This window comes from Elaeis guineensis, chromosome 13 (assembly GCF_000442705.2).
Source record: "Elaeis guineensis isolate ETL-2024a chromosome 13, EG11, whole genome shotgun sequence".
Taxonomy (NCBI): domain Eukaryota; kingdom Viridiplantae; phylum Streptophyta; class Magnoliopsida; order Arecales; family Arecaceae; genus Elaeis; species Elaeis guineensis.
The window spans coordinates 69,354,896-69,367,575 of NC_026005.2; the positions used below are offsets into that span (position 1 = coordinate 69,354,896).

The window sequence follows — 12,680 nt, forward strand, 5'->3', positions numbered from 1 at the left end:
CAGGACAGCAGCACAGCAGAAAGAGAAAGCTTTTGAACCCAATGATCCCCCTTCTCTCTCTCTCTCTCTCTCTCCTCCCCCCCCACCCCCTGCCACAACAATAATCACCCCTGCCCCCCTCCCGGCTCCACCCTCCCTTAATCCCTTGTCCTGAGCTCAGCATCTCTGCCCACATCCTCTCTGTCTGTCCCATCCCTTCTACCTTTTTCCCTCATACTCTCCTCCATAAGTAGACTCGGGGGATATATCAACTCATCCATATAGTAGCGCACAAACAGGCCCAGAGAGAGAGAGAGAGGAATCCATGGAAGAGGAAGCTAAGGATGAAAAGAAGAAACCCAGTAGGAAGTGGACACCAATGGAGAGGAGGTCTCATCCCACCACCCTAAGGGAGTTATCCAACTCTAGTCAGCACCCACTCCATGATGGATACTATTATCAGAGGAGATACCAGGCCTACCCAGCACTTCTCCCCCTCCCTCTCCCTCTACCTCCCCCAATACTCCTTCAGCTCCCTCCAACACCACCTCTCCTCCAGAGCAACGCTCCTAAATCAAAACCTCACGGCCAGAAGTCCTTGTGGAAAAAGAAGCCAGTTCATGCGCCTCGTTGGAAACCCAGGTTGCAGTCTTGCCTATTCCTCAAGGTATGCAATGGTCTCTACTCATTCTACACATATATTTTTGTGTCATTCTTATCAAAGGTGAGACCTTTTTGTTTCCATTGCTTTTGTGTTGCATTGTTCCATTCTTTGTAGCTAGCAGGCTGTCTATTGTGTAGTTTATTAGGTAGCAATCAATGAAAGATGAAAGGCAAACAAAAAGGTTTAAATCTTGATACTTTTGAGGATATCCCAGATGCATCTGTAGATGTTGGTTCTTTTTATGTTTTGGGTCCTTTTAATCCTACTATAAGTAATATAAGATATTCTAGCTCTGCTCTTAAATGAACTGAGCCTCCTTTCACATTTTTATTAAGGTGGTAAATGGGAAAGATCCTGCAAAGTATCATGGTACTTTTCTTTGCAACCTTGGAATGACCCTTTCTTGGTAGTACCTTAGGTTCTCCCTACTTCTGCCAATCACTTACATTGTCAAAATGTTCAACTTTTAAGCAGCTATGGAGGTCATCCAACAGAAAACTAATCCCTTACCAGGAAAGAAAGGTGCTGCAGTGGATGGAAAATCTTTAAATTGCCACACAGAACATGTGGGTGGTCCTCAAGCTACGGTGGCAGCCCGAAGGCCGGATTCTGGCGGCGATGAAGGCTCTGTTATTCCCCTTATTGCCAACCATTTCCCTGTCCAATTTGATCCCTCACAAAAAATTTTCCATTATAATGTTGATATATCTCCATGTCCATCCAAGGAAATTGCACGGCTGATCAAGAGGAAGCTGGTGCAGGATCACTCTGATATGCTTTCTGGTGCACTGCCAGTCTTCGATGGTCGGAAGAATTTATACAGCCCTGTTGAGTTCCAAGGTGATAGGCTTGAGTTCTTTGTAAGTCTACCAATTCCCTCGGCCAAATTCTTGCCTTCCTATAATGGTGGTAATTTGTTTGGGAAACAGAAATCTAAACTCTTCAGGGTAAACATTAGGCTAGCTTCCAAACTAAGTGGCCTGGATTTGAATAGATATTTAAAAGAAGAGGATGATGGTATCCCTCTTCCTCAGGATTATCTTCATGCTTTGGATGTAGCCTTGCGCGAGAGCCCGACAGAGAATTGCATTCCTATGGGCCGGTCATTGTATACCAGCTCCATGGGAGGAGTCAAAGACATTGGTGGAGGAGCTGTGGGATTGAGAGGATTCTTCCAGAGTCTTAGACCAACCCAACAAGGCCTATCTCTTAATGTTGATTTCTCGGTGACAGCTTTTCATGAAAGCATAGGCATCATCCCTTACCTACAGAAGCGCTGCGAGTTCCTACGAGACCTTTCACAGAGGAAAACCAGGGGATTGGTGGGAGAAGAGAAGAAAGAAGTTGAGAAGGCCCTGAAGAACATTAGAGTCTTTGTCTGCCATAGAGAAACAGATCAGAGATACCGGGTTTTTAGCCTTACCGATGAAGCAACAGAGAACCTCAAGTTCAGAGACAGAGATGGGAAGGATCTGATGTTGGTGGATTATTTCAAGGATCACTACAACCATGACATTCAATTCAGAAACCTTCCATGCTTGCAGATTAGTAGAAGCAAGCCATGTTATCTGCCAATGGAGCTCTGCATTGTGTGTGAAGGCCAGAAATTTCTTGGAAAGCTTTCTGATGAGCAGACCGCAAGAATACTTAAGATGGGCTGCCAGAGGCCTGGAGAGCGGAAAGACATCATCAATGGCGTCGTGGGAGGTGCAGTTGGCCCGACAAGGTAGCTACATACAGCTAACTGATTTATGCTATAAAACAGCTTCAATTTATTTTGGAATAATTCCACTTCAAATCCTATTAATTTAGCATATGTACTACTTTCTTTGTTCGCATAACACTTGTTTCATCGCAGTGGATGCTATGCTGATGAGTTCAAGATACAAGTTTCAAAAGAGATGACCCAGCTTTGTGGAAGAGTCCTTCAGCCTCCCAAACTAAAACTCGGTGATGGTGGTCATGTTAGAAATATAACTCCAAACAGACATGACCGGCAGTGGAACTTGCTCAACAGCCATGTGGCCGAAGGTTCCCAAATAAGGAGGTGGGCTCTGATAAGTTTTGGTGGCACCCCGGAGCAGCGGTCCTGCATCCCTAAGTTCATAAACCAGCTCTCTAATCGGTGCGAGCAGCTTGGCATATTTCTGAACAGGAACACAATCATAAGCCCATTATATGAACACATGCAGGTGCTGAACAATGTGTCAACTTTGGAAGCCAAGCTCAAGAAAATCCATGAAGCTGCATCAGGGAACCTCCAACTTCTCATGTGTGTAATGGAGAAGAAGCACAGGGGCTATGCTGATTTCAAGAGAATTGCCGAGACTGGTATAGGTGTAGTGAGTCAGTGCTGTTTATATTCCAATCTCAGTAAGCTCAGCTCACAATTCCTGGCGAATTTATCTCTTAAAATCAATGCAAAGCTTGGTGGCTGCAATGTAGTACTCTATAACACTTTACCCTGCCAAATTCCGAGGATATTCAGAGATGATGAACCGGTGATCTTTATGGGTGCCGATGTCACGCACCCGCACCCGCTCGATGACTTCAGCCCATCTGTTGCGGCTGTTGTTGGCAGCATGAATTGGCCTGCAGCAAATAAGTACATTTCTCGGATGAGGTCTCAGACGCACCGGCAAGAGATCATCGAAGACCTGGAAGAGATGGTAGGCGAGCTACTCGAGGAGTTCTTCCTTACAGTTGACAAACTCCCATGTAGAATTATTTTTTTCAGAGATGGCGTGAGTGAGACTCAGTTCTACAAGGTGCTGAAGGAAGAGTTGCAGGCCATCAGAGCAGCATGTTTGAAGTTCCCCAAGTACGAGCCCACCATCACCTTCGTAGTAGTCCAGAAGAGGCACCATACAAGACTCTTCATAAATGAGAAGAATGCCTCTTCTTGCCAGTTTGTTGATGAAAACATACCACCTGGAACTGTTGTGGATACCGTGATAACACATCCAAGGGAATTTGATTTTTATCTGTGCAGTCATTGGGGGATGAAAGGAACAAGCAGGCCGACTCATTACCATATCCTGTGGGATGAGAACAATTTCAAATCCGATGAAGTGCAGAAGTTGATTCATAATCTCTGCTACACATTTGTGAGATGCACCAAACCAGTTTCTCTTGTGCCACCTGCATACTATGCTCACCTTGCAGCATATAGAGGCAGATTGTATCTCGACAGGTCGGACTCCATGCCATGTGCCCGGACTACACTATCTCGAGCCGCTCCTCTGCAAACTGCACCATTGCCAAAGCTTCGAGACAATGTCAAGAAGCTTATGTTCTACTGCTGATATTGTGTAAAAAGAGTTCATTTAAAAGATTTCTTGTTTGATCTATCAGTGCGGCATGATCAGAATTTTCCTTCCCATTGGTTTGATGCGTGAAAGCAGACAATGAAATGCTGAACTTTACTGAAGTTTTTTGATTCCTGGAATAGCTGGATTCTTCAATGCAGACTAGGTAACTTGTGCATCTCAGTCTAAATAGGAATCTTGTATTTGTGTGTATATGTTTGTGAAATGTTCAAGTGTGCCAACCAGTTATGAATTGTGGGACCATTGTACTGGCTGATGCTACTACTGCCGATGTTTTTTGTAATGCAGTGGAAACATCATCCATTTGGAGCTATCATTCTCAATGTAGTTCACTGTAGTACCACTCTTTTTCCATGAGTAAGCTAGCTTTATGACGATCGTTTCACTTTCTAAAGATGAATGCCAATATTTTTGGCTACTTAAAACCATTATAATAGACAAGCTTTACACCGAAATACAGCCTTTCAAGCATGATTATCGATGATTAGGATTTGTGGTTGATTAATCCTTTTCTTCTTGTTCATATTATGTCATGATTGACATTATCTTTTCACTAAACAGCAATAGAACTAGTGGAAGAACCGTACTTACCTCTAAAATGGATATAATGGAAATAACCTACTGTATGAAATAGTTAATTATTCAAACACACCAAGTAACTCGAGCTTCTGCAGGAGCGATAAGTAAAAAAGAAGTAAAGGTTGCTGGATCAATGATTCCTGATCATGGACTTGCTTTTCTCGCTTTAGAATTATTTCATGAAAACAACTGCATATGAGTTGCTTTTGAGGCGCTTATTGTCCTTTTAGTCTAGATTTTTGTATTACTAGTATTATTCATTATGATACCTTCTGCCTTATTGAAATCACTAATCAAAGTGTACATTTTGCGCCTGCAATGCAATTGCTGCAACTTTAATAAGGTCCTTCCGATAATTATTAATTTGATCATCTCCAATAGAAGCATTACTTTTGTTTTAAACAACGCAGTAATCAAAAATGTTTTCATCTAGCCTTTTTCGTTTCAATCTCAACCAAGCCAGATCTGTATGAAGAATCCGACAAAAGGGTGTTGTAACCTTTGTGAGGATCCATCACGTCTCAAACAGTGGAAACTGTTCCATTGGTGTACATTGAACCTGTGGCATCGTTGTGCAAGTTATTGCTTTCACTCTTGAGTGAGAGTACCACATGGAAAGCATTAACTTCCCATCTTTTTCTCCTTAATTAAGCTGAATTTTTTTATACATATTTTAAATCTATCGATTCGCTTGCACCAGAATGAGATCAAATTCATGTCCTTGTGGCCTTGGCATATGTTGTTGAGTCCTTCCAGCTAACCAGAGCATTTCATTTTTTTTTAACTCTGAAATTTTGTAGCGTTCTCTTTTCTTTCCAATTTTATTTTGAAAAACAGTAGAATTCTATCATCCAAGTTTAAATCCATGGAAGATTGTACAGGGGTCCAAGCCTTGACGAGTTCTTGCATGGCTAAATTAAGGGCTGATTAGAGTCAAGTGCTTATGCGGATGAGATTTTTTTCTTTGCTGAAACTTATCATTTTTTTTGGCTAAACATTTATGTCTATTTTTTGTGTTATATTAAAGTAAGTATGAAAGAATAATGCTGCAAATTGACAATAGAAGCTTTAGCAATCTTTTCTTTCATTCTTGCAATCGCATGTGAAAGCTAATGGACATTAGAATGTTATGATATAGAATCCAATAACCATCGTCAATTATACTTTTAACTTGTGAGTACATACTAAGAAGCAATGCTATTGTTGGAGTCCGTTGGCTTTCTCTGTGTATTATGCTCGTTCACATCTGTAGTTTGTCTGAGGAAAATTTTTTCAGATTTTTAAGCTAAAGAGCGTACGAGTGGTAACTTTCCACGATTTATTACCACCAACCCCGCTTGAGTTGTGTTAGGAGCTCGTTAAATAGGGGAACTTTTCGTGCACAAGGGGTGAAAATTATATCCGACATTTAATTTGTTGAATCATTTAATTGCCTGGTGTGTTGTTAACAGCCCATCTCACACTAAAAATAATGCATTTTAACTTGCATGCTAGCCTCAAATTAATGTTCATGGCTCACCTGCTGCCTTAAAGAATGATGAGCAGGCTAGGCTGCATTAATAATTTAATTGTCCAACTTTACATTTATTCAAATTTTATCTCAAATTTTAAATTATCAATCATCTTGATGGTTAATTAATATCAAGATGAACTGAAATTTTGACTTATCTTGATCAAATCAAAAGATGAGAATACTTTGAAAGAATGAAGCTACATCATGAGAACTAAATCAGCCAATGTAATAAAATGAGACCGAATTATCAGTTTTAATAAGTTTATTTTAATATTGTTTAAAAAAATAAATTTATTTCAGTATTATGTACAAAATTTATTGGAACTCTATATATATATATATTGGGACTCTACATAAAGCCAAAATATAATAGTGACGTCGTAACCACGAGGGTATTAGAATGCAGGACGGGAATATTATTGAATTTTTGTGGGTGCCTGTGCCGGGAATCATCATGCCATACGTTTAATACCCATGACAAGGACATTTCATTTGAGTCCAGAGTTGCCGTTTTGTCTTCCAATGCTGCCCTCCTTTTCCTTCCTTCCTCCTTAATTTATTGCTACCAGAACTCTGCTTTTTATCCTTTGAACCTTCAAGTTCCAACCCTCCCGCAATCCATCACACACCCTTTTACCACCTCAGCTCTCTCTCTCTCTCTCCCTCTCCTCTCTCTCTCTCTCCTCTCTGTCTTCTTTCCCTTCTTTATCTCCTCTCGTTTTACCTTCTCTTGATGGAAGCCTTTTAACTCAACCAAACCAACTCTCCATTCAATGCAAACCAAAGCTAAGACTCCACATCATATCAACTGTCAGGAGATAAAAAGATTCTCTCCCCTGTAAACTATTATTTTGAAGCAAGTCTTAAAGCTCTTGCATTGTATCGTAGATATGTATCATGACCCTCCGGACTCCAACTGTCGTGTCTCACGTAGTACTAAACGTAACGCAAAGTTGCCAAGAATTAAAGAAAAAGTACTTAGAGTAGGTCAAGCCAGGACCAGCCGGTGAGGAGAACAGCAGTTCCTAGTCCAGCAGCTGACACCATTTCCTGCTCTCCTGCTATCTTTTCTGATGAGCAAGAGAACAGACCAACAGTGACCACTCAAAGCCCAAAGGGGCCCACCCTCCGCCTTTAGGTCCGTTTTGTCTCTCTCTCTCTCTCTCTCCCTCCTTGGTAGGTGTACTGTATAAAGAACGTAAAAGAAAAGGTTAATGGGATTGTGATGGCTGTTGAGTGAATGAGAGAGAGAGAAGACTAGGCTGGTATATATTCATTCCATTACAAAGAATGGAAAGGGGATAGAAGTTGGAATAAAAGGCATTGTACTAACATACCTAACAGTTTTGGGGAGGGACAGAACGCAGTCCAGTCGTGTTCACTGTTGTGGCCACAACCCTTGTTGTTTTCTTTTGCCGAGAGACTGCTGGATTTGTTGGTCGGTTACTTGGGTACTCACACCTGCTCACGTGAACGATTTCTCCCTCTCTGTGTCATGTCAGAGAGAAGGCTGAATGTGTGGAGGGACGTGGAGCATATTTACCATGCTAAACATGGGTAAACGGATCTGCTTGGCCACACAAAACCCAGTACTCTGCTCCACCAGTGAATAAACTTCTCGGCCGAATCCAAACTTTGGTTTTATCCAATGGAAAAAAAAGCTGAAAAAGAATGACTCTTCTAAGTTCTGGTTTTGGTTTTCTCCAAGGAGAAGAGCATTTATTACAAATCCTTTATCTATATATTCTCTTCGATCTCCACCTTGTAATGCATGCTTCGTGTTGTGTGAGATCCTTGCAGCTTTTTATCCCTATATTAATCATCTCTACATCTACAATTCTACCAAGACCAATATTTACATGAATACTCTCCAAACTCACTAATACATAATTATATTCCTGCCTACATTCTATTCTCCAAGTTTTGCCTGCACATGCTATACTCTAATTTTTATATATGATAGTCCAAGAAAGTTAAAATGATAAGAGTCTATACACTGCATAAAAAATTTTTTACGTTATAAAATTTTGAGGATGGTAAGATTTTTTTTCTTTTTTGAGGATGGTAAGATTTTTATTGGTCAACGGGATTCTGGCTCTTTATCTATCCTGCAAGAAGGACATATCATCCGCAATGCTAGCCAGACCTGTTCGTGGGACAAAATCAGCAGTATGAGAAATACTTTAGAATAAGAAAAGAAAAGTAAATACCCTTCAGCTTCTACCCTGTGTTTGAGCTTCTAAACAACCATTAATGGAGTCCTCGTCTTCCAAGCTCATTGCTTCTTCCCCTCTCCATGCCAAGCCACCATCGTACCTTACCTCTTCCCACACCCCACATCTCCGCGACCCCCCCGTTCCCATCACTCACCATCCGTTCTCTCGCTTGCTCCTCCCGATCTGCAGCAACCTCCTTCTCGATTGCTTCCTTCTCTTCTCTCATCCAACAGGCGACACTCCTCGTCCGCTGCCGCTGCCATTTACCCTACCTTAGACTTCCTCTTCCGCGCAAGTTTCTTCTTCTGTGATGGGAAGGGAAATGGTTTTTCCATTCTGACACTCCTTCGTTTTTGTTTTTTGGAGCAGTGTTATGGTAAGTGAGAAAAATTATACGAAAAGCCATTCGATATGGCACGATTAGCTATGCCAATTGAAATGGAGCAATCAAAACACAACACTTCACCTGCTGCATGTCTGAGTACTCAGAAGATATTAAGATGCTCGTACGTTCGACAAGTTTAGAAAAATCAACAGGTCTAAGCTCTTTGGTTAATGGAAAACAGTCATATCTTCTGGAGTGATTGCTCATAATGAATGTCACTGCTGTCAACTCACTCTGTAACTTTGAAGCGCTTTTCTTTTTTTACCCCATGTACATAAAAGGGTCATGAGCAAAAAAAAAAATAATTATATATATATATATATATATATATATATATCATTCAGTATCAGAGTTGTTATTTATGCCAGAAAAAATATAGTAGAAGACTATCATTTGATGAAGTCTGATTAAGTTGTCGGTGATCTGATTTGCTTCTTGAAAAGTACAAGACGTCCCCAAAAAGTTTAAAGAAACTGCACATTGAAGGATGTCCCAAAATAGAGGATTTTGAATATAAACAATAGAGGATAGCAGAGAATATATATTTTTCTATCCATTTAATCACATTAAGGGAGTCTTCTTTTAATCATATATTTATTTTATCAAGCTATTGAATGGTAATGAATAAGATAGTCCAAACAGCAAAAAATTTGGTTAGAAGAACCATTATAGTTTGAGTTTTAATAGTTCCAACTTGAAAAATGGTACCATAACGATCACAAATAATATAACACAATCCTGCTTCTGCTTCATATCATGATTTTGATAGTTTTTATAAATAAAGAAAAAAACGGCCACCTTTAGTTTGAGATAGAATCCAACTCTAAGCCTAAAACAACATTCTTAATTTAGCCATATAACCCGAGCCCCAGCTACAAATATTAACCCTTCTATAGACAAGCATGTTTCCCTTATTCTTCTGCAAGTATCTTAGCATCTTTTTTAGCTGCTCACGCAATGATCATGCTCTAGATTGGAGGAATATATACCTAACAATCTGGCTACACATGCAGTATCCAATCTAGTGCACACTCTACCATACAACAAGCTACCCATAAGACTAACATATATATGACACATTTTTCATGGGCTTTCTTTCACTATCATATTGTGGATATTGGATTTTATTCGGCTTATCTCCTTTACAAGCAGGAACAATACCACACCTATATTTTTTATATTAAACCTATCAAGAACACAGCCAATATATGTCACGCCCTAAATGTGGGATATAACATAGCCATGCTACGAGAGATGGAGCTCACGATAACATGAAGTCAGTCAATCATAATCAGTTAAAATCCATCAAATAAAAGATTTAATTTCATTATTCATCAAATAATTAAATCAATATTAGTTCGGAGTATCTAAATTCAAAAGCAGATACCAATCCAAATCTCAACATTCATAAATAAATAACTACAAATCAATGATCATAAAATAAACGAAACTTCCGCTACTAAATTTTTAAACTTGCTATGCATATCTCTAAATTTAAATCCTTCATCAGTCCTAACCATTTTTCTCTGTAAAAAAAAAATAAGCTACACTAGTCCAGTAAGTAGAACTTACGTTTTCTTACTGGATCCGGCATAAGTTTTTCATGATAATACAATATTTAAAAAATAATAGATAATATAAAATAAAATATTTCATAAAATATATAATAAAATAAGTCATAAACCAATCATGTATGCATAAATCATGAATATTTCATAAACATAAATCATAAATCATTCGTGTCATATTTAAAAATATTTCTCATAAATATTCATACTAGATCACTATTATATTCGTGACAAGATCATATTTTTTAATCGACAGAGTTTTTATTTCGTATGCCAACTTTATACCCATTGACGGGGTCATATTTCATGTGGATGCTAGTTTCAGATATCGATCTTTTCAAAGAGATTCGTTTATAGCCATCTGAGAATCTTTGAAATTCTTATATCTTTTTCTTAAAACATACATATACATAGATGAAAAAATTATAAAATTCATGTCTTATAATCATGCTATTTTCATAAAACACATTCATGAAATCAATGCTCATGATAAAACATACTTTTTTCATATCACATATGTTGATCTTTATTTTATGAAAAATATGATTTCATCAATAATAATTCTTTGTATGAAAAATATAATTATTTAAAAATAAATAAGGAGTGTAAGATCTACTTACCTTGATTGTCCTAAATCTTTAGGCTTCACAGGTAATCCTATTTAAAATATCCAATCATCATCAATTTCTTTTCAATGAGTTCAATAAAATTAAATAATGAAAGAGGTCGTTGATCAGATGGTCGATCTAATAGGCAGTCTAGACATCGAAATAATTTATGATCTCCTAGTTGAGGATCGATCTAAGCAACTCTGATCAAAAAATCATGAAGTATGGACTAGATCAAGATCAAGATCGATCAACAGAATTCATCAATAGTAGGTTTCAAAGATACTAGACAGGTCCGATATGGGTTTGACATACGGCATAAATATCAAAGCAATTTCAGGTCATTTTATTGGAGTCAACATAGGTTCTTAGAAGAGGAAGACATAACTTGATAAAGGTCTATAGATATTTTTAGAGAAAGAAAATGAGTGAAAAGAGAGAAAGTGGAGAAAAAATCTTCATATTCCTCAAAAGAAGAATCTGTGATCAAAATCCTCAGAGGTCATATCATGGTGACTCCATAGGGGTCAACAGTGATCAAACTCTATGAATTTCTGGCAAGAATCAGGTTGGGATATGATAAATTACATGGATATCAAAGCGGCTTTGGATCTCTTTGAAAAGATCATCTTATATCATAGTTGGATCCATGGGTCAGATAGAGAGAGAAAGAGAGAGAAAGATATGAAAGAGAGGAGAGAGACACAAGAGAGAGATAGGAGAGAGAAAATCCCTCTCTCTCTTTCTTTCTTTTTCTTTTTCTTTTTCTTTTTCTTTTTCTTTTTCTTTTTCTTTGTTTCTTTCTTTTCTTCTTTTCTTGGCTGAATAGGGGAGGGCAATGGGCCTGGTGGTTCATGGTGGCTGGGGGTCAGAAGACTGTCGGCGGAGTGCGGCAGTAGGAGGCTGACGGCAGCAAAGCAAGGGATGATCGACGACGAGGATCGATCAGACAAAATCATCAGAAAAACAAGGCCAAGCCGTGGCCCTTTTCTTGGTTATTTTTGGGTCCCAACCCACTCGTCGATGGTTGGGGCCCCGAAGTTGGTCATGGACAGGTACAAGGAGGAGGCTGAAACCCTTGGCAAGGGATGCCGGTGATAGAGATGGCCCGAAAGTTTAGAAAAACTCTATCAAAGAATGTATCAAAACAGGAGTTTTTCTTTATGGTTGATTTTCGGCAAATCTGATGGCTGACGGTGGCACCCAAGGCCATGTAAAAAAGGAAAAGAAGGAGAGAAAGAAGGGTCGATGTTTATCTCGGGCTTCAACAGCATTGTCGGGTCCAATTTCTGGCGAGCACGAGTACGGGAGGCCACGGCTTCAATAGGAGAAATCAAGAAAAAAGGAGAGGGAGGAAGGTCGGTGGTCATCGTGGGTTGCTTAGGAGGGAGAGAGAGAGTTTTATAAGGCAGAGAGGAGGTTGAATCCTTCCTGGATTCAACATCCCTTTCCGATGAGATCGCGCAGAAGAAGACTCCCAATGGGAGTCTTCAACATTTTTCTTTTTTTTTTTGTTTAGAGCGGGATATCATATTCTACCCTCCTTAAAAAAGTTTCATCTTTGAAACTTGGCATACTCGAGGTTTCAAATATTAAAATACATAACCCTCATATTGTCCTTAAGCTTCCAAATTATTTACGTCTCAAAGTACCTATTCCATGAGTTTTCAACATAAATAATTATATGGTATTTTGAAACTAGATTATTTCTATTTGCAAGATAATGAATTTCTTTGATCTCTTAATCTTAGATTGAAATTTCATAATTCCTTATCTATGAAATTATTTGCTTTTGATTAATTTTACATGAGAATCATAATTGACCCTATCTATTCTTCA

At 38.9% G+C, this 12,680-nt stretch overlaps 1 protein-coding gene across 1 annotated transcript; it reads left to right on the forward strand.

The window, feature by feature from the left end:
* The first annotated feature begins 99 nt into the window (after positions 1–99).
* LOC105056137 (protein argonaute 7) lies at positions 100–4,329 on the forward strand. Its single transcript, XM_019854395.3, is given in 4 exon segments — positions 100–599; positions 602–646; positions 1,118–2,369; positions 2,502–4,329. Coding segments are annotated over 4 exon segments (3,039 nt in total). The 5' UTR covers positions 100–304; the 3' UTR covers positions 3,949–4,329.
* The last annotated feature ends 8,351 nt before the right edge of the window (positions 4,330–12,680 follow it).